This window comes from Acomys minous (assembly GCF_964271855.1).
Source record: "Acomys minous genome assembly, chromosome: 12".
NCBI lineage: Eukaryota > Metazoa > Chordata > Mammalia > Rodentia > Muridae > Acomys > Acomys minous.
Window position 1 is genome coordinate 57,793,438 of NC_140493.1, and position 21,367 is coordinate 57,814,804.

The 21,367-nt window shown below is 47.6% G+C and overlaps 1 protein-coding gene across 3 annotated transcripts; it reads right to left on the minus strand.

Moving 5' to 3' along the window:
- Positions 1–1,726: 1,726 nt before the first annotated feature.
- DCSTAMP (dendrocyte expressed seven transmembrane protein) lies at positions 1,727–18,321 on the minus strand. 3 transcript variants are annotated; one of them, XM_084748713.1, is made up of 5 exons: positions 18,302–18,321; positions 16,801–17,883; positions 10,559–11,597; positions 4,681–4,989; positions 1,727–3,861 (listed from the first exon to the last, which is right to left on the minus strand). In XM_084748713.1, the coding sequence occupies exons 3-5, from the start codon at positions 11,582–11,584 to the stop codon at positions 3,787–3,789; spliced, it is 1,410 nt and encodes a 469-aa protein (XP_084604839.1). In that variant the 5' UTR covers positions 11,585–11,597; positions 16,801–17,883; positions 18,302–18,321; the 3' UTR covers positions 1,727–3,786. The 3 variants fall into 3 exon arrangements, with proteins under 3 accessions (XP_084604839.1, XP_084604838.1, XP_084604837.1); XM_084748712.1 differs by lacking the exon at positions 18,302–18,321 and having other exon boundaries at positions 16,801–18,292; XM_084748711.1 differs by lacking the exons at positions 16,801–17,883; positions 18,302–18,321 and adding an exon at positions 12,935–13,156.
- Positions 18,322–21,367: the final 3,046 nt, after the last annotated feature.

The following is a 21,367-nucleotide window of genomic DNA, read 5'->3' on the forward strand; positions in this document are numbered from 1 at the left end:
ACAAACACAGTTTTATAAAAATAACTTTAACGACATATCCTAGGACCTATAACTTCTTACTGACCAAACAACGTGAGTTATTCTTATATGATCAATGTCAGTGTACTCCAAGGAATCTGCCTTCCAATCTTACCAAACACCAACAGTATTATGATACCTCATTTTCATATGTATAAAAACAGAGATATGCCATGCCTGATTGTGTGCAACTTTAAACTCATCGTTCTGGAGACACATGTGGGTGGATCTCTGTGAATTCCAGGCCAGCCTCGTCTACAGAGTGTGTCCCAAGCCAGCCGGGGTTACTTAGTAAGACCAAGTCTTTCACCAGGTGCATGATGTGTGTCTTTAATCCCAGCACTCAGATGGCAGAGGCAGGTGGATTGCTGTGAGTTCAAGGCCTGCCTGATACATATAGAAAGTTCTATGACAGGCAGGACTACATGAAGACACCCTGTCTCAAAAACAGCCAAAACAAGCAAACAAACAAAACCAAAGAAAAACATTTTAATGAGTTTGTGCTAAGCTCTTGCAGATAGTGAAAAAGCCCTTGAAAATATATGCAACATCTCTGGTCATCAGGAAATGAAAATGCTAAAAGCCAATGCCAGTACATACCTAACTACAGGCTAAGTTAGACCGAAGTTATGTTTCTGGGAATAAAGCTTGCTATTTGTAAAATAATAACGAAATAAATAGAAGTAAAGAATAAAGAAAACCCAAGGGATAATGCATTATAGAAGATTTAGGGGCCAAGGAGGGGAAAGATAGAGCCTAAGAGACACTAACACGGAAAGCTTTATCCAAGTGTCCTTCAGAGCCAAGACCAACCAGAGCAGTGAGGTAGCCCCAAACCTGAAGAGAAGATGCTTAGGGTGCTCTCAGGGGTGAGGGGCACAGTGGGAGCCAGCTACAGGTGTAGGTGATGTCGTTCGGCAGCATGGCCAGCGGCGTATGGGTCAACAACTCGCAGGCATGTGGGCTTGTCGTCTTAGAACCACAAGATTCTACCTGACTGATGGACAGTGAGAAGTGAAAGGGGTTTCCCTGCAAATGCAAAGCAGGTAACCTCATGACCAGCAGTTCTCAACCTGTGGGTCACGACCCCTCGGGGGTCACATATCCTATACTTTGCAACTCATAAGAGTAGCAAAATTGCAATTATGAAGTAGCAAAGAAATACTTTTATGGTAGAGAGGGTCACTACAACATGAGGAACTGTATGGAAGGATCGCAGAGTTATGAAGGTTGAGAACCACTGCTCTAGATGGCAAAAGGCGCTTGACCGTGTAGATCATTAGCAGTGGAGGTGAGGCTTTTGACCAATGGCATCTCAGCTTGTGATGAGCAAACAACCTAGGAATCAACAGAGAAGTCCCATCCTTTTGGCCCATTTCTACAAACACACCTGCCTTGCAGAGCTGTTGAAAGGCAAACAGGAGCACAATGCTGTGGCTACAGAGCAGAAAGTGGTGTAGTCTGAAAAGCCCACAGGTAGCACAGGGGACCTGAGGTCAAGGTCACAGGCCGTGTGGGAGAAGTCCTAATGGGACCCTTCACCACCTTTCAAAGTGCCCAGCATTGAGTGGCTGCCCCTCAGGTTCCAACTCCTGGGATCTCACGCAGCCCTGGGATCATGCAGAGGCCAGAGTCATTTTTCTCATGAAATGCTGAAATAGCTGCCCCTGCTCTTCCCTCCCCCACCCCCACCCCCTCCCTGCCACAGTAGGTATCAGGTGGGAGAGATGTGCCTGCCTGTGAAGAAGGGCCATGCAGACATTCTGATCTGAAGCCTCTAGGAGGCAGAAGAAAACCAACGTTCTGGCTTGCTGTTCTCAGTAACAACTTTCCCTACCTGTTTGTAGTCTCGTTGTCTGCACAAACCCTACCTCACACAAAGTTTACTCTCTCACCAAAATGTTTCTTAGGGGCAATGATTACGCCTTGTGGTAGCATTACAAGTAGAGATCTGTATAAGAAATTATTAAACTAGAAAACCACTATTTAGTCCCCATGGTGGTAATTTTTGCGTCCACGGATGCTAAAATTAAAGAAAGAGTAAACACGTGTTAAACAGGATGTGTGTGGAGTCTCACAGCATCTCCCCCACAGATGCTTATTAATCGCCAAGGAAAACAATAATTACGATGGAAGAATTCGCCAGATGCCACCTTAGCCCTATGATCAAAAGTAGCTTGTCAGCAGCATGGGCCTCCCGCTATGATGCAGGAAGCAAAACACAGCCTCGCTTTTTGTAATATTCTCAACTGAAATGTATTACCTCCCCTAACTAAGAGGGAACCTTACCAGATCCAAAGGAAATGAGATTTTATAAAGTCACTGATCATGAGTCTTCAAAGATGTCAGGGTCCTGGCACCAAGGTGATACTGAGCAATTAGCCCTCAGTGGAGCCACCAAAGAAACAAGCTAGTGCAAGGTGGGATCCTGACCTGGTCCAAAAGGGGGCGCTAGGCCTTTGCTTGGTGCAAATGCTTCTGTATCTTTCAAAGTCATTTTTCTGATGTTATATAAGATGTTGATGCTTAGAGAAGACGATGAAGGGTGAGAGTGGAACTTTATACTAATTTTTCAACTTTTTATAAGCCTGCAAATTCCCAAAAGAAAAAGCTTTTTTTTTTTTAAAGTTTTTAAAATGAGAAAGAAAAAGAAATGATTTCCCTATTCTGGTTCTTAGAGATAACAGGATCATTATTTAAGGAGATTTTCTCCCTCTTGGGTATTTCGAGATAAGAAAGGTGAAAGAGGTCCAGTACTTTACTTTAACAAGCATGTCCCAGGTGCTGGTGCAATACGCCACCCCATCCTAAAACTTGGCATGGAGGAGTTACTGGAAGAGACAACAAAAAAGACAAAGGCCAGAGAGGGTGTGAGGGAAGAAGAGGTAATGAGAAGAGAGTACATGTTCCTGGAAGCAGGTTTCAGAAAGAGTTTCTGACTAAGGGCATGGGAAGGCGAGGCAATTATGAGGTCATGCTATGAGAAACATTACAGCAACCAGGCATTCCGAGGGCAGAAAGAAAACAGGAGATTAACAGATTCACTGCTGACTTTGTGTACATGTGCTCTTGAGAAAGGCCGGTGAGACTGAAGTGGAGACTTCATACATGATTTTGATTTTCTTTCTTTCTTTCTTTCTTTTTTTTTTTTCTCTGAATGCTGCTGTATGCTGGAACTCCCCAGGAGGGTTCTGGACATTACCGCCTAACTACGTACTTTTTTATTGCTATGATAAAACCGCAAGATCAAGGCAACATATAGAAAAATGGTTTATTTGGACTCAAGGCTCCAGAGAGATAAGAGCCCATCACCAGGCAGATGTGGAGGCAGGAACAGCTGAGAGCTCCCATCCTCCAGCCACAGGCAGGGCATCGAGAGTGAACAGGAATTGATGCACGGCTTTTAAAGCTGCAAAGCCCTCTTCAGGTGACACACTTTGTCCAGCTATGCCCTGCTAGTAAGCCTCCCTCAAATAGTACCATCAACTGGGGACCACATTTTCAACCATCTGAGCCTCTGGAGGACGTTTCTATACCAACCATCACCATCTAGACCCTGTGACACAGTCTAGATACTATGCTTTGTTTGGAAAACCATTTACCTGGGAGCCATCTGGCCTTATGATTGACAAGTAGCTTGAAGAACAGCTGGAGAGAAAGAGGGGCCATGCAAACTCAGGCATCTGTAGACCTTCTCTCACAGCCCTCTGTTGCTGAACAGACAGTGAGCAGCAGCAGCTGTCACAGGAAGAGATGTCTCTTTGTTGCTCACGGGTCATCTTTGTTTGCAGCGCTCATGTGCTTCCTCCTAATCATCTTCAGGACTGGGAGCCAAAAATGAATCTGAAAAGCAGATGAACAGACACTGGGATCACTTCAAATGCCTCTGTGTAAACTTTGAAAAACTCAGAAAATAGCCTTGTGGGCTTCCTTTTGTCTTTCATCGCCTGTAGCTGTTTTCCAGCTGTGCATGTTGTAGGTGGCTGAGAGCAACAACCAAATGGTTCTTGTGCTTGGCACAAAAGTGAATTTCTCCCTCCAGACACAAATGACTCCTCCTATCCATCCTTGAGGAAAGATCTAGTTCAGCATTTATATAGCAACTTTACTTTATTGTCCTGGTAGTTTAAATAGGAGAGTGCTTTGAACTTTCTTTGAATTGGTTACAGTTTCTTACTTTTCTCTCTTTAGTAAATAAGCCAAATGGAACAAGTAATGTGTACAGGAGGCATATAGAGAGATGACAGCTATCTAGCTAGATGATAGATAGATAGATAGATAGATAGATAGATAGATGATAGGTAGATAGTCGGACATACAGACAGACAGATAGATAATAGATAGATGATAAATAGATATACAGATAGGCTTAGCAGAGAATGAGCAAATTCTTAAAAGTTTACTGAGTCCTAGCTATTTCCTCCCATGCTTTTGCTTTATCTTTGGTGTAGAAAGGTAAATAATTGGCCATTGTTCTTCAATAGCCAATACAAGAGGTCTTCCCAATAGCCAACTACAAAATACTGGATTCAGTAGGTTCTCTCAATCATATTGTGGTTGGTCTCCTAATGTGAAGTGATGGAATGCTTTGAAATCCAGCGTCATTTGCTTTTCAAACTCATCATTAGCTTGATATGAGGCTTAGCACCACCATGGCCTTACCTCTTTAAAGCACAGGCTCAGTTTCCTCTCAGCTTCGCCCACTGGCTGCTTTGACCTTTTCTCAAGGAGCCTTGCATGGAGGTGTTGGATTCGTTCCCTCTCCACTTCTGGGTAGAAGGACACTGACACTAGAATTTTAAGCTGCATCAGCATGGAAGACAACAGTCCTAATATTGTTAGTGTTATAAGAATGATACTGAGAGGAACCCAAGTCTCAGACACACTGAGCCGTGGTTTAAAAATGCAGCTGGGTTCAAACATAGATATATTAAAGGAGGAATCATGGATGACGTCTTGAGGTTCTCGCATCTAAAATAAAAGAATAAAACAGTCAATATATATGCCATCTTCTACTCTGTCTACTTCCTTGAAAGACACTATTGTTCTGCAGCTATTCAGGGACCCTTTTCTAGAGTAGATGTAAGCTAAGTGGTGGTGGTCTTTAACCTTAGCAATGAGGAGGCAGAGGCAGGCAGATCTCTGAGTCTGATGCCAGCCTGGTCTACAGAGTGAGTTCCAGGACAGCCAGGGCTACATAGAGAAACCCTGTCTCAAAAAAAAAAAAAAAAAAAAAAAAAGAAAAAAGAAAGAAGGAAGCTGTCTGTTAAATCTTCCTGTATGGATCATGATTGAGGCAGAGGAGAAAGGATGACTTTTATCTGTAAAAATGACAGCGTTCCACCAAAATGGATTTGTGGAAAGAATCTATTAAATATTTTGTTGGCTCTGTCTCTTCTTAGGGAGGCATATACCCATGAAAATGGTTCTGAGAAGGCAGAGAACAATGCTTTAACAAATACAGCCATATACCCATTCTTAAAGGTAATGCTTGGTCCTTTTCTTAGGACACACAGAGATGATGAAAGACAGGAAGTCAGCTCAAATGGAAGAGGGGATTAGTTGGTTACACGGCCATTCAAGTCTCAGGCATAGTCTTTGAGTAAGGACTAGCTCCCCCTCATCAGACCACAAAGCTAAAAGATGCTCGGACCCTGCGTCATAGTGTCAATCAATCTTTTCAAGTTAGGAGGACTTCTCCCTCTTTAGAATATGACATCTCCCTTTAGGACGACATGTTGACCCACATCACTGCGGGAGACTCAAGGGTCTCGTTGGAGGAGGTTTTCAAACAGGGCATTTACTGGACTCTCTAGGTGTTGAAAGGGGTCTGAAGGCTAGAAAACAAGCCAATTGTTCAGCGGATAATGCAGAAGACAGAAGATGACATTGAGCCACCCAGCTCAGCCGCCAGAGTAGAGAGTGCTCATGCTGAGTCAGCCCTTTCTCTCCTCTGACCTGGGAAAGTCATTTACTCTCTCAGTGGATTTGTTTTCTAATTTGGTAAAGCAGGAATTAATGGACCAGATCGTGCCCATGAATAAACTACTCCCAGTGTAAATTAAACACCTTGGGGATGGGGCATTAACCTTACAGACTGGAATACTCAGAAAGTTATTATCACCCTAGTGCCACAGAGCCCTGAGGCCAAGAAGTAAATGACTTCTCAAAACAAAAACAAAAACAAAACAAAACAAAAAACTACACCCAGCGAACATCACGTCCTAGACCAGTCACCAAACCTGGAACCTCTGTACAAATGCCAAGTTACATTTGTGCCTAGGCAGTGAAAACATTTGGGTAGCCTCTCTTTTCCTTTTATTAAAAAGACAGGCAGTCTACAATTAAATGGAGATTTCAGTCCCTAGAGCAGAGCCATGCACTCGTTTTAATACGCTGGAAGAAACAAACACATCGATTGAGTCAGTGATGAGCAATCCTGCAATGAGAAAGCAGTGGGTGTTCGGTCTGGGAAGATGCTATTGAGTGGAGAAATCTAGCTGGGGATTTGCAGTTGGGAGTCACTGCTTCAGAAAGATTGAGTCAACATTTCTGTATGGGCTTGGTGCAGGGCAATATAGAGGACATAGTCATGCTTTCAAAATGCCAAGCAATATACGAAATGAGACCCTGATGGTTTAAAATATGTTTACTTCTCTTAAGTGAACAATTTGCTGAGATGGGATTGCTTACAACGGGCAGGAAGCAAGCTCGCCTACCAGACTGTCCTGGAAAGTCAACGCAGCCCAGAGTCTGGCCCATGGGATGTGCTCACTCAGTCAGAATCAGGGCAATTTTTATTTAAACTGCCCACCTATCCAAGCTCAACTTGGACCATTTCGCATCTTCTTAAAACATTTGTCTAAAAGTGTATGGGAGTGCAGGAGAAATATTGGCAAAACCTTGTAGCAATATTCCTCTTCCTGTCTGATTTCTCTTTCATAAGTCGGCAGTAACCGAGAGGCCTAGGAGCCTTCAAGGGCATCTTGGGATAAGGGCAGGGCATTGCCAGTCACACGAAAGGTGGCTAGCTGCTGGCCTAGGTGCCCAGGTATAGCAGAAGGAACTCAGGAGATGTCAGAGAAACATTACACTCACATCTGACAGAGCGCCCAACGTCCAGCTGCTGTAATGTGTGTGCACAGTGGCCTCTTCCACTGGCATATGGACTCTGCAGTGAAACTATCATGGTCTAGAACTTATAATGTCACTGATAATCAACATTGTGCAAAGATAAATTTTTTTGGAAAATAGAAATTACACACACACACACATACACACACACACACACACACACACACACACACACACACACACTCTAGTCTGAATCAGTGTAAATTCACCTAACATTCATGGATGTTTGATATTGGCTGAGAAATACATGAGAGTAGCAAAAGAGGAGGAATGGAGACCTAGAGAGAAAAAAGAGGAAGGCCACGGGGCAGAGTGAGGTGGAGAGAGGTCATTTGCATCCTTTAAACACATCTACCATTATCTGTCTACCCCAAATATCTAGAGAAACAGGGAACCTTATAATTAAGTGAATTCTTTAGGGTCAGCAGAGAGCTCGGGGTAATCAACTCTAAAACACAGCTTATGATTGGAGGGCAAGAGCCTGAGACTGGACATGCTGGACCAAAAAACAGGGGAGGGGGTGTGGACAGGGGAGGAGGACAGGGGAGAGGGTGTGGATGGGGCAGGAGGACAGGGGAGGGGGTGTGGATGGGGCAGGAGGACAGGGGAGGGGGTGTGGATGGGGCAGGAGGACGGGGGAGGGGGTGTGGATGAGGCAGGAGGACAGGGGAGGGGGTGTGGTCAGGGCAGGAGGACAGGGGAGGGGGTGTGGATGGGGCAGGAGGACAGGGGAGAGGGTGTGGATGGGGCAGGAGGACGGGGGAGAGGGTGTGGATGAGGCAGGAGGACAGGGGAGAGGGTGTGGATGGGGCAGGAGGACAGGGGAGAGGGTGTGGATGGGGCAGGAGGACAGGGGAGGGGGTGTGGTCAGGGCAGGAGGACAGGGGAGGGGGTGTGGATGGGGCAGGAGGACAGGGGAGGGGGTGTGGTCAGGGCAGGAGGACAGGGGAGGGGGTGTGGTCAGGGCAGGAGGACAGGGGAGAGGGTGTGGATGAGGCAGGAGGACAGGGGAGAGGGTGTGGATGGGGCAGGAGGACGGGGGAGAGGGTGTGGATGAGGCAGGAGGACGGGGGAGAGGGTGTGGTCAGGGCAGGAGGACAGGGGAGGGGGTGTGGTCGGGGCAGGAGGACAGGGGAGGGGGTGTGGATGGGGCAGGAGGACAGGGGAGAGGGTGTGGATGGGGCAGGAGGACAGGGGAGGGGGTGTGGATGGGGCAGGAGGACAGGGGAGGGGGTGTGGTCGGGGCAGGAGGACAGGGGAGGGGGTGTGGTCGGGGCAGGAGGACAGGGGAGGGGGTGTGGATGGGGCAGGAGGACAGGGGAGAGGGTGTGGATGGGGCAGGAGGACAGGGGAGGGGGTGTGGATGGGGCAGGAGGACAGGGGAGGGGGTGTGGTCGGGGCAGGAGGACAGGGGAGGGGGTGTGGTCGGGGCAGGAGGACAGGGGAGGGGGTGTGGATGGGGCAGGAGGACAGGGGAGGGGGTGTGGATGGGGCAGGAGGACAGGGGAGGGGGTGTGGATGGGGCAGGAGGACAGGGGAGGGGGTGTGGATGGGGCAGGAGGACAGGGGAGGGGGTGTGGATGGGGCAGGAGGACAGGGGAGGGGGTGTGGATGGGGCAGGAGGACAGGGGAGGGGGTGTGGATGGGGCAGGAGGACAGGGGAGGGGGTGTGGATGGGGCAGGAGGACAGGGGAGGGGGTGTGGATGGGGCAGGAGGACAGGGGAGGGGGTGTGGATGGGGCAGGAGGACAGGGGAGGGGGTGTGGATGGGGCAGGAGGACAGGGGAGGGGTGTGGATGGGGCAGGAGGACAGGGGAGGGGGTGTGGATGGGGCAGGAGGACTTGAGGCACCAGGAATCTGGGACAGGGAGAAGGGGGATCAGAATGGCTATTCTCCCAGCATCCCGGTAAAGAGGAAGCAAATCCAACATATAGAAATAGTTTTTACACTGGCCTGCATAGTGTACTCAACTGCAGCATGTAACCCCTTTCTTACACACACACACACACACACACACACACACACACACACACACACCATCCTGTTCAACTCCATAATTTCCAGACCCTGTGAAATGTTAACATAGTCACATGTATCCACAGGGGGAAAAAATGGAAAAGAAAAAAGAGATGACACAATCCGTAGTCTTCTGGCTCATGGCTGCCAAGAGGAGGGAGAGGAGTTGAGGGAAAGCCAAATTCCCCACAAAACAAGGGGCACCAGATCCAAGAAAGACACTGTCTTTGAGTGATTACAGTTCTCACAGAAGCTTCTGGGGGTATCAATTTTGGGGTTCTGACTTTGTTCTTCAGGTGGTAGAATTAGAAAGGGGTTCTCTATCTTGACCTTACCGTGGCATTAATTGGGATGGAGCTGGGGGGAAAAAACCCGCTCTAGTCCAAGTAAAGCAGATTCTTTGAGGATTGCGGACAGAAGTATTCACTTCCTGTCTCTTCTATTCCAATATGACGCTACTCTTCACCCCAGGCGTAAAAGGCTTTGCTTTTTAGTCTGTAAGCCAGAGTTGCTCAAAGTGTGGCGTGGAGCTCACCTACTCTGAGATCACAACAAGTGTTTATGAAAACACTCCCATTCAAAGCAAAGCACACTCCAACAAGACCTGAAACGCTGTGTCTACCCATAAATATTCTACACACACACACACACACACACACACACACACACACACACACACACAGACACACACGCTCTGTAGACAAGAACTCAGTCAGCACAGTTTGGAGTCCGTCTGTCTGCTCAAGTCTTGACAGCGGGAGGAAGTCAGGCCGCAAGGTCTGCTTCTTAGGTCTGTATATGTCCACTGAGACTCTGCCACAGTGAAATCAAAGTTTAACCCCAGACACAAACTGATTACTACACTCTAGGCTTTGCTTGCTGACTGGAGGCCCTACTTTCTGGCGCCTGAGAGATGCTTTGTTTGGGGGAAAGGTTTCAGCAAACACACGGAGATGGAGACATTGTCCCGGCGCACCCTAATGTGACCATGCACCTGGTTAGAGGGCCAGAGATATTTCACGCACTGAGAGATATGTGTGACGCCGCCACAAGTCCATTCCTTCTGAAAGGAAGACACCCATGCCAACAGCCCTTAGACTTCAGCCATGTTAATGATTGAGACGTCTCACGTTAGAACTGAAAGAGAATGCATTTACGCTATTTTTAAGACACCCAGCTTGTGATCATAAAAGTAGCCACAGAAAAATAACAGAATTGTCTTCTAACATTGGGGCCTAATTTAGCCCATACCTATTGGGTTCCTTCTGTGTGCCAGGCTCTGAGAACACCACCTGACTTGGGGAGTGCCAGCGTTTTTTGTTTGTTTGTTTGCAAGACCTGCTAATGAAAAGCCCCACTGCACCATGGGAAGCACCTGTGAGCTCCTACCTCTCCGAGCAGTTTCAAGTGAACTTCCAGCCCTGGCAGGCTTTGGAACTGTTTGTTCACGGAGGAAATGAGTCGATAGAGTAGATAATCCACAGTGGCGAACAGCACCCACATGTAGAGGTAGGTCAGGATAGGAAGGAAAAACAGCCCCAGGTGTTTCCTCTCTTTCGGAGTCAGCCGCAAAGATGGGACGGTGACATATTTCTTCCTTTCCTTCGTACTCAGCGGGAGGACGCAGGGCCGCTGTTGGAGCCTCTCCTTTTCATCAAACTGAACGAATCGTCTGGTGATGTAGATGTTCTCGTACCTCCAGCCCCGGGGGCCCAGGAATCGCTTCATGAAGAGGCCGGTGCTGAGGAGGATGAGCAGGAGCCCGGCGAGGGCAAGCAGCTTCTGACCCAAGGACGACAGAAGCTCCGTGGTTTCCACCATATGGTGCAGGATGCCCAGGACTTCTCCTTTAGTGTCATTCAGATGAGCCTCCAGGGTGTGGCTGGGGCTAAAGAGAGAGACCACCAGAGTCTGGTTCCAAGAAACAAGGTCATCAAATAGATTGAGTGGAGTGGCAAGGCCGTAAATCCACTGAATGGCTTCGGTATATCGTTTTAAAAGTAGAAGATGTACGGACAAGCTCTTCGCCCTTAGGTTACAAGTCATACTGTCTAGGAGACGTCTGAAGTTATAAAAACTATTTTTCACGTGTCCAAAGATCACCACCCCTGTGCCAGCTGCAATCAAAGCGTTCCTACCTTTCCGGAGGCCACAAGAGAGAAAGGCGAGAAGAATGAAACATCGTGCGTGCTTGGAACAGCACAGAAAAACACAGGTGACCATCCAGACAGCAGAGAGTCCCGCGACAGATGGCAGAACCCAGAAGGCTGCTGAGAGGAGGCTCACGGAAAGGAAAGCCACAAAGCAGCAAACTCCCAAATGTTGGAGGAAGTCCCGCCAGCCAGTGCTTCCCGTGAACACATAAGTCCCCCAAAGCCTCAGCAAGACTCTAGTGACCAAGGTCCAGAGCCTCATGCTCTTTTTGTCCCTAGAAATAAAAAAAGAAACGAAGTTCAGAAAGTATTTAGAAGTCAGACTGTAGACTAGCAGTAATATATATATATAAAATGTATCTTTTATGTATTAGAGATTAATTTAAATTTGTATTAAATATATATCATTATTCCTCTCTCTGTGTACTCCTCCCTAGCGGAAGTCCACTCCTTCCAAATGGGACTCCCACTAAGAAGTGGGAGAAATAGAATACATCAAGAGGCCAGATGAAGCCAGGAAGTGGTGAGCATGCCTTTAAATCCTAGCGCTTGGGAGCCAGAGGCGAGCAGGTCTTAGAGTTGCAGGCCAGCCTGGTCTACAGAGCGAGTTCCAGGCCAGTCAGGGCTACACAGAAAAACTCTCTAAAAAAAGAAATCCAAACCAACAGGAGGTGAGATGTGTTTCTGCCTTCTTTGGATCTAGGCTGGCCTCGTGATTGCTTTAGCCAGCTAACTGTGGCACAGCAATGCCCACGTGCTGTGCGTAGGCCCGCGACACAATTCTTCATAGTCTGTTCCACTCCTGCCCTCTGCTGTGCTGTGGTAGCTAGTGTCCTCTTGACATGTTAACAAATTGTCACAAAGTCACTAGGGCAAAGAGACACCCATTCGTTCTCTTACAGTTCTCCCTGGAGGTCGGTAGAGCTGTGAGCCTTCCGAAGGACCAGAGGAGAAATGGGCTACCCTGCTGTGCCCACTTCTGGGTCATAGTTCCTCCTTCCTCAGAGCCAGCAAGCTTGTGTCTCCGGTTTCTCAGGCCTCTCCTTCTAACTTCACCATGTCTCCCTAACTCCGCTCTTTCTGTCTCCTTTTGCAGAGGAATGTTGTGACATTTTAGGGCCACTCAGCTAGTCCAGACTAACATTCTCTATCAAGATCTTTGAAGTAAATGCATCTGCAGAGACCCTTTTATCATGTAAGTGGGGTATGCTCACAGGGTCTGGGCTTTGGGACCCAGACAGCTTAGGACAATGTTGCTTGGCGTGTCACACCGGGTTCTAGCAGCGTCTGTCCTGTTGCTTCCCTCAACTGAACAAAGGGCTGCCCAATTGTAAGACAGTCCACTCCCCCCAGCCAGCCTTCCAGCTGATCATACAGTGCTTGAAAAATAATAGATGCTGAGTTTTTTTTTCCACCACCGAACTCTATCCTAGTCTATTTGACTGTAATTGTTCATTGACAAAAGCAATGGTCATATATCATGAGCCCTAAGAGTTGAACAAGCTTTATGCTTAACTGATGGGCTGCAGTGTCAATAAAGTGCATTATGTAAGAGTGCTATTTAATAGTCATCTATTTTCTGTGCTCTAATTTTACAGACCAGAAAGCATACCAAGGGCATCCAAACTTGAATGTGGAATTGGACTGGCGCCATGGCATACCTCCTTCCTCTTCTGCCATCCCTGCCTCGGGAGTACAGGCTTTCCTCAGGAGACTATTTGGGGAAACTAAGGGCAGAATGAACTTCCACAGATTTGTCTATTCTATGACCTCTACATAGCAATATGTAGCAAATATACCCACCCACCCACCCATCCATCTCTCTCTCTCTCTCTCTCTCTCTCTCTCTCTCTCTCTCACGCACATACACACTAATAATGTAAAATTATTTTTTTAATAAAGATTCCCCACAGGAGACTGTTCTTACTTCATCAAGAGGAAAGGGAGCTAGAAAGGAGATTAGGGTGGAGACCATGAAGGGCCATCAGTCTTTATTCCTGCAAGCTCATATCATTGTGGAATTAATGCTTGCACATGGCCCCCCCAGAGAAGAGAAAAGCGACTTCGCCAATGGATCTGTGCTCCTGAAACTTTCCTGCTGCCTCTATATACAGGAGGGCTTGATGGACATTGGGCAGTGGGCAGAACTCCAGGGCAGGTCAGCAGCTGTGCATCCTTAGACATGGCCCTATGCACTTTCTTTGCCATTAATTTCAGAGCTACGGGATTTGATCCCAGGCTGCAATTTGACTGATTAAGATATAAATAAGTACTAATTGCCTACTACTACATCAAGGGCACTTTGCAAGAAACCTGCCCATCTTCTACCTCAGACACAGTTTGCATTTTATGCAGAGGAAACTGAAGATACCAGCTTTTACTGAAAACTTGCTGGCCATCCCCCAGAGTGGGTGGTACAAGAGAATCTGCAGCAGGCTGTAGTGAGCCTTGGGTGAGCCATCACCTCTGCGTCCTGCCTAGATGTCACGACTCTGGGTTAGCGGACAGGACACTCTGCTGTCTGAGCTTGTCCCTACTGGAAACATGCCGCACTTAGTGTCATTGACTGTTACAGTGACTGCTCATAAGCTGATCTGAATATCACAAACCCATTTCTGCTATCCAGTCATTGATTTCTGTCTCCTTCATCCAAAAGGTTGACCCTGTGAAGTTAGGATGTCTCCAATCAGCCAATTTATCTTGAACAAAATGAGAACCACCCTGTGTCATTTTTTTTTTCTAATTTCCTCTGTGAGGTCCCAATTTTTCTTGTCTGCTGAAATATTAATAATGTATATTGCAGGCTCACTTCTTCCTTCTCTTGCCTTTATCCTTGTACAGCATGTTCTTAATACAGATATTCCTCCACAAGTATGAAACAGATTTATAGACACATTAAAATTTTAGTATTCCACAATAAAATCGAATATCAATTAAATGAGATGTATGGCTACAATTTCACCCTGTAAGAGGCTCATGTTTACTCAACAAGCAACAGTCTTATCCTTATCCTCCTTGTCTTTGTGCTGAGAGCAGAATGTCACCCGAAGAGACCAAACCCAGTGTGTAACTCAAGGGAGGGACTAGGCAGAGCCCTGGCCATGAGCCTGCCCACCCCCCACCCCCACCTCGGTTTATCATTTATAGGAAGTTAGATGACCTGCCTGATCCCTCATATTGAAACTTAAGGGCAGAGACTTCTCCAGACACCCTGCGGCTCTCTGGAAATGATGTGTCCTGTCAATGGGACCATTTCCAGGTCATCGTGGGCTTCCACAGGAAGTTAGTGTTCGGGTGGGCATCTCTGGTAGCCCTCTCCCTCTCCCACGTGGTGTGTTAAATCCCACAGCTTTCTCCAACCCTGCCCCCCTTGAAGGAAAGCCTCTGCACATTCTTAGCATTCCTGGGAGCCCTAAGCCCCTCCCCTGGAGCCACCCAGCAGGTGACGTACAGGTTACCTTCCTTCACCTGCAGTCTGTAACACCGGCCTCCCCCACCCTCGGGCCCCCTCCTGCCATAGCCTGGGTGCGACCTCTTCTGGCCTCCGGAGTCCCCCGAGGCTGTTGAGCTCACATAGGAGCTTTAGTTCCCAAGTAAACCTGCCTTTTATATACTTTTAATCTGATTTCAAGATGGGCTTATCAGTTAGGACTTTCTATGTTCTGATCTAGGCAAAGCCTGGACGCTCAAGTCCATGGGAGGCTGAGTGGCAAGATGGCTGCACCATTTACCTGGTACTAGGATGCTACACGTGGCTACAGCCGACTTTGGGCATCCTATCTACCTCGCTTCAGGGTGGGTCCCAGCGTTCTGTTAGTCTTCCTTCAAATATCCTGACTTTCTCCTTTTCAAAAAGCAGTAAATCAAATAAAACAAGCTATTTGTTTCTTTCCCAGAGGGTTTGGAGTGGTCGGCCAGGGACACCATAACAAAACGCCTTAGGAAGAAGCAGGAGATATGTTTCCCGGAGACTGGAAGACCCCGTTCAAGGTTTCACAGGGTCAAGCTCTGGTGAGGGCTTTCCTCCTGGTGTGCACACAGGTGCTGCTTCTTAGTGTGTCCGTGTCCATGTGTGCGCGCACGTGCGCGTGCGTGTGTGTAATACACTGGTTTGTTCTCCTCTTTGCCTCCCTCCTTTCCTTTGGATTCATCCACACTGCATTGTTTTTAACCAAGTGTGAAGCCCTCACTTCAGCCTCCTCAAGCAGTTTACCTTTCCCTCTTCTGAGGACACCAATCATACTGGGTGAGAGCGCTACCTGTAAATCTCATTAACTCCTGTATTAGTGTATCTCCTAAACAACCACACTAGGCATGGCAGGATTCGATCTTTACTACCTTTCCTTGGGATGATATCTAACTGTTACCAGTGGTACCACGCACCTTTAATCCCAGCACTCAGGAGGCCAAGGCAGGTGGATCTCTGTGAGTTCAAGGCCAGCCTGGTCTACCAAGTGAGTCCAGAACAGTCAAGGCTACACAGAGAAACCCTGTCTCGAAAAACAAACAAACAGAAAAGTGATAGCTAACTATTAAAAACATTGGCTCAGTCTGGCTGACTTTGAGCTCAGTTGTCACTTTGAACTTGACCTTCTTGAAGCTCATCTCTTCCTCCAGTCTTCCTGCCCCCTCTCACCTTAGCCCACCTCCCAGCCACTCACTGCAATCACTTCCCTTCCTCTTTTGCTCCTTGGCCTGGTTCCGGTGTGGCTGTAAGCTGATTGCTAGTCTCTGCATCTTGGCATTTATTTGAGCTCCGCTTACTTCCCTTGCTTTGTGTTTACCGCACCGAGTTCCTCATCCTCCACATCATCTCTTTTGGCAGCTTCTAAAAGCCTACTTGATCCCTTTAACCTGTCATTTCTCTTCATTTCGCTTCCATTATCAATAACGCTTATTGCCTGACTCAACAGCCTTGGCTCTCCCAACATAAAGAGCCTGCTTCTCGCTTTTACAGCAGCAATTTTCCAAGAGTAATCACTGCTTCCTTGCTTTTATGCCTAGCCTACGGTTTGCATCATACCCTAAGCAGGCAAACCTTAGCTGGGGTTTACAGCAGGGGGCCACCAGGACACCATCTCCCTTTCACGGGGTTAAGGTGATGTTCATGAGACCCACCGGGAAGAAACAGAAAAGAACAGAGCTGTGGTGAAGACCCTGAGCCAAACCAAGTGTCCTGCAGAGATGCTCAGCCTGGGTATCTAACCTGAGCCCATGTTTACCTGCTTTTAGTCAGAGCTGAGCTGTTGCCATAGAAACAGGAGCACCAGCCATTCCCATCCACCCTGCATGTGTAGCTAGCAAACACAGCTGCCATGGTTTTCTCTGGCACAGTGTGAGTGACTCTGTGTGTGTGTGTGTGTGTGTGTGTGTGTGTGTGTGTGTGTGTGTGTGTACACACTCACACATATTAAGCTTCAGTGCATCAGCATGGCCTGGCATAGAGTATATGAATTTCCACCCCAACACACAGCCCACCTTGTTGGGATTCAGGAAGACCCCTATTCCTGAGCACCATCCTTTGAGCACAAATCAAACTTCTCCTATCTTGCTTCAGATACAAGGCACAGTCAGACGCTATAACAAATAGACCTATGAGAAAATAACGACAACTTGCAAGCGAATAGCCCCCCCTGAGTACTCGAGATTGCTCTAGAGGGAAGACGCACCCCCTCCAGTGAGGCACACAGAAGGCTTGCTGCTAGAGCGAAGGCAGAAGGGGTGAACATGGCCTTCTTCCTCAGAAAGGCCAGGAGCCTTTGACCTCAGGAGCTGGGCCACTATTGCTGCTTCTCTCTCACTGACAGAACACTGCCTGCTCAGACATCTTACACTTTCCAGCTCATTCTGACCCTGATTCTGCACAGAAGCCAATGGCCTAAACTCAGCCAGCAGAGATAACGCGCTGACACCTGTGGAAACATTAACCCAAAGGGACAATCTCTCCTTTCCTCCAGGGCAGCTCCAACTGGTTCTGCCTCCAGCTTTCTTGAGAATCTGACATGAAGTGACACTCATTTGAAGAGAAATTCCAGCCAAGGGCAGAGAGAAATAAAACAGGTCCTGGGTGCGGAGCCAGGAGGCCTGCTCTCTGGTTTGCATCCACCCACACAGGCTGTGTGGCCTTTGATGGGTCATTTCACCTCCTGGGCGCTCAGCTTGGTCCCCGCTGCTGGCCCAGTGGTCTCTTGAGTGACAGATGAGTGAGAGGCACAGATGCCTGGAGGGAGCATTTTATAGCCACATCTGAGGCAGAAATCAAAGCCCAGCTCTGTGAGTGGGACAAGGGAGGAATGAAAGGCGCTCTCTTTCCCTCTTCCTTCCTTCTTTTTTATTCCTCTCTTTTTTGCTTGTTGGTAAGCTCTTGCAAAGTTATCTTCTGTTTGGGAACACGCTGTCCTCTCAGGCTGCCAAAATAGCATGAGCAGGAGCTGCGGCCTCTTCTGAGGTGAAATAAATTCCTTCCTCATCTTCCTGCTTTAACCGTTCTTGCCTTGGGAAAGCCAGCAACTGCCTCCTCCAACATGGCGGCCCTCATACACGAAGGGAGGTTAACAAAAGCTGAGGAGTAAACAACAGCAGGCATGGACCACTTCAGTGGTCACTGTGTGCAGCAAAGCTGGGAAGGTCACGCTTGGCCCGGCTTGGCTGATTTGCATCAGTGAACCCCACAAACCAGCTCCATTGCCAACCACAGCCAGGACACTGGGCCACAGAGACCCACTCCTCCCAAGCCAGGTAGATCTGCACTCCTGAGCCTTCAGCAGGCCATCCCTGGGCAGCCTTCCCCAAGATTATGAGCAGCCAGACGCCAGCCCTGAAGAAAAACTGTCTTCCCACGCCTTTGCCACATAGGCCAATGGCTGAGGTAGAAGACGGGTTTAAAGCACTCTCTGGTCATGAGGCTTGCTTCCAGTTGACTAGCACGTTCTTTTAAAATGCAAGTTTAGAAGCAAGATTGTTTTGAAAGTTTACTTACAAGTTCCTCTTGGGTTCTTCCACGAGCACAAAGCATGCTGTTCTGGAAGCTCTAAGACTTAATATAGAGCAGAGAAAGGGGAACCAGACATGAGAAGGTAGGCCACTTCACCCTGAATCAATCTCCTCATTTCCTCCACAAAGTGACTAAGTCACTCAAGGGTAAGACCAGTGTGAAGGAACCACGGGTTTCATTCTAGCACTTTCTGTAGATGAATGTTCTGGACATGGATTCTAGGAAACAACGCATGTAATAGGATATTCTAAGCACCATGTGTTGTGAAAGTGGGAGCCCCCTTCTCTTTCTTTCCTCTTTTCTCCTCACTCACCTCAGCAATGGGGAGTGACAGACTGGTCCCACCCCCAGCCCCTGGCCAGTCAGGTTCCTGGAAGAGCCCAGGGTCTGCAGCACTAGTCAGTGTCCTGCCTCAGAGCTGCTGAAGGACTCACAGCTTAGAAGTGTAGCTCCCTGGCTAAGGGGATTTGAAAATTGTCTCAACACTGTATAAGCATAAAGCCACTCTTCTTGTGTCTGTGAAAGCTTTTCTCTTAAACTCAACAGTGCCCAGGGAAATCCAAGTGTCACTCAGAAGGGTGCTGCTTTAAATATGATTACTAATAACAATCTTATGACTGAGTGAAAAAAAGCAACAGAAATTTCAAGGTATCAAGTCATATTTCCAAAACTGTTACATTGATTTGCATGGTTAGCAGATTTTCAAAAACACACCTACACATCAAGATGTAGCATAGTAACACTTTGTCATTAGTCTCCTGATTAAATTATCAATTTTCTCCCTTCTCAAAAAAAGTTTTTTTAAAATTTATTTTACATATGCTATCTAGACCCTTCAGCAATGCCAGTTTTTCTGTCTCCCTACAATTTTGGAAGTATCATTAATTTTGGCACAACTGATAGATCAGTATTTATTCAAACTCCTCCAAATGCTGAGACACTGAGAGATGTAAAAACCTAATAAAATTCTAAATTCTGAATCTTAAAGGACTGGTAATTTATTAGATAAAAATATATGTGTCTGTCTCTGTGTGTCCATATATGTATCTATTTACATATACAAACACATACATACATATTTTAGGGGCAGGGGAGGCTTAAGGAATTGGCTTATTCAATTGTTAGATTTGCAATTCCAAAATCTGCATCCACAAATATTTTCCCCTTCTCCATGAAAATTATCAGGGTTTCATTCATTTTGATTCAACTAAACACAACTGAATTTGTTTAGGGCAAGTTGAAACCATGAGAGTAAACAGACGGACTGTAGCCCCAGGAAAGACTTGACTTCGCACCAAGTTACAGGTGGTTTCTATGCAGAATTATCTTTTTCTTAGAGACTCCATTTTTCTATTCTTCAGCTGAGAATGTTTGGCCAAAAGAGCTCCATGCAACGACATATCCAAATCGACAGACGAAATTAGCAAGCATAACCAGAATGGCATAAGTAGAAAAGAAAGACAGAACATGGAGATTGTTTCGTAGCTGAGTAAGAACAAGCAAAGGAGCAGAGGCGATCTGGAGCCATGTATGTGTGGAGACAGCCGCTCAAGGATCTGACTAGGAGTCAGGATAAGGTGCCCATCTACCGGGGTCATCACTCGGGATGTAACAGATAAAGATAGGGAACTGGGAATCAGCCAGGCAGCACAGTTCGGCCTCCCCAACAATAGCATCACATCCAACTTGAAACCATGAAGTGAATGGATTTTCTGAGAAGCACGGCAGAACAAAAGTCTCCCTTTATTGGGAGTGGCTTACAGGACCATTATTATTGTTGTTGTTGTTGTTGTTGTTGTTGTTGTTGTTATTATTATTATTATTATTATTATTATTATTATTATTATTATTTTCGATGAGAAAGCCAGGGGGCTGCCTCAGGTTCCTAGAGCAAAGCTCTGGCTGGGGGCTAGCGCCGGTGGCAAGTGAGAGTTGAGTTTATTCTGGGAGAGCTGAGGTGTGGGGCAACAGGCTCTCCAGCCAAGAGCACACATGCACAGTCAAAAAGATGGGTAACCACGGAGCAAGCAGGGGGAGGACAGGAAGAAGCATCAAATCGTAGGGAGAGGCACAGGGCTGCAGCCTGGGTGGCCCATCCTGTGGGAGATGGCTGATGCAGAAACAGTGCCGCCCTCCCCTCGGCCCCCCACCCCCCGTGCGAGGAAGGGGCGAGCTGTGAAGATCTGAGGGAGGGCCTTTGAGAGAGGGGAAGAAAGGGGAGACCCAGGAAACTGTCTTGATCTTTGAGACTTGGAGGTCTTTAATGCTTTTGGAGGAGCCATTTCAAAGGTAGAAGGTGAGTCTAAGAGCCAGGAAGGGAGGAGTCTGCCAGACGTGGAGCTGTGTTGGGAGTGGAAATGAGTAGAAATGGGGGTGGAGATGGGGGTGGGGAGGGGGAGAGAGATAGCGAGGGGGACAAGGGGGACGGGGGGGGGGGGGCAGGCGGAAGCATTCCCGGACAGACAGTGATCACAAGGGGGTGGGGTGAGGTTTGGGGCGTGTTGGCCTTTTAGGAAGAAGAAAGGAGGAAAAGGGAGGGCGGGTCCAGGTCTGTTAGCAGAAAGATGCTAGAATCCTGTTAACGTTCTGAGAAGGGAAGATGTCGAGGGTCCCTGGGTGGGGGGAGCAGTGAGGAAGCGTCCTAATTACGACTCTCCAACACCACCAGGGCAGTTTCAAGAGTGCCTCGAATTTTTCAAGATTTAGAGTGGGACTAAATGGCTAAGTGGCCTCCACCTTAAAGGTCCCTACAAATGGGCTTTTCGTGGGGTAGAGGAGAGGGGTGTAGAGATCTCAAATTCAGTACTTCCTGTGAATTTAGAAAACGCCCAGCTGGGAACTTAGCCCTGTCAGCGCCAATGCTCCTTAGTGACTGAGCGCGCACAGTGCTATCCCATCCGTCATCAGTCATCAGCTTTAAGAGCTTCAGACAGCAAGATGAGGAGGACAAAATTGTAGAGTCCGTTCTGATTCCGCAGTGTAAGATCAGGATTCAGGCTTCATGGAACTCACCGGGATGCTGACAGCAAGGAGCAGCCATCACGAAAATTA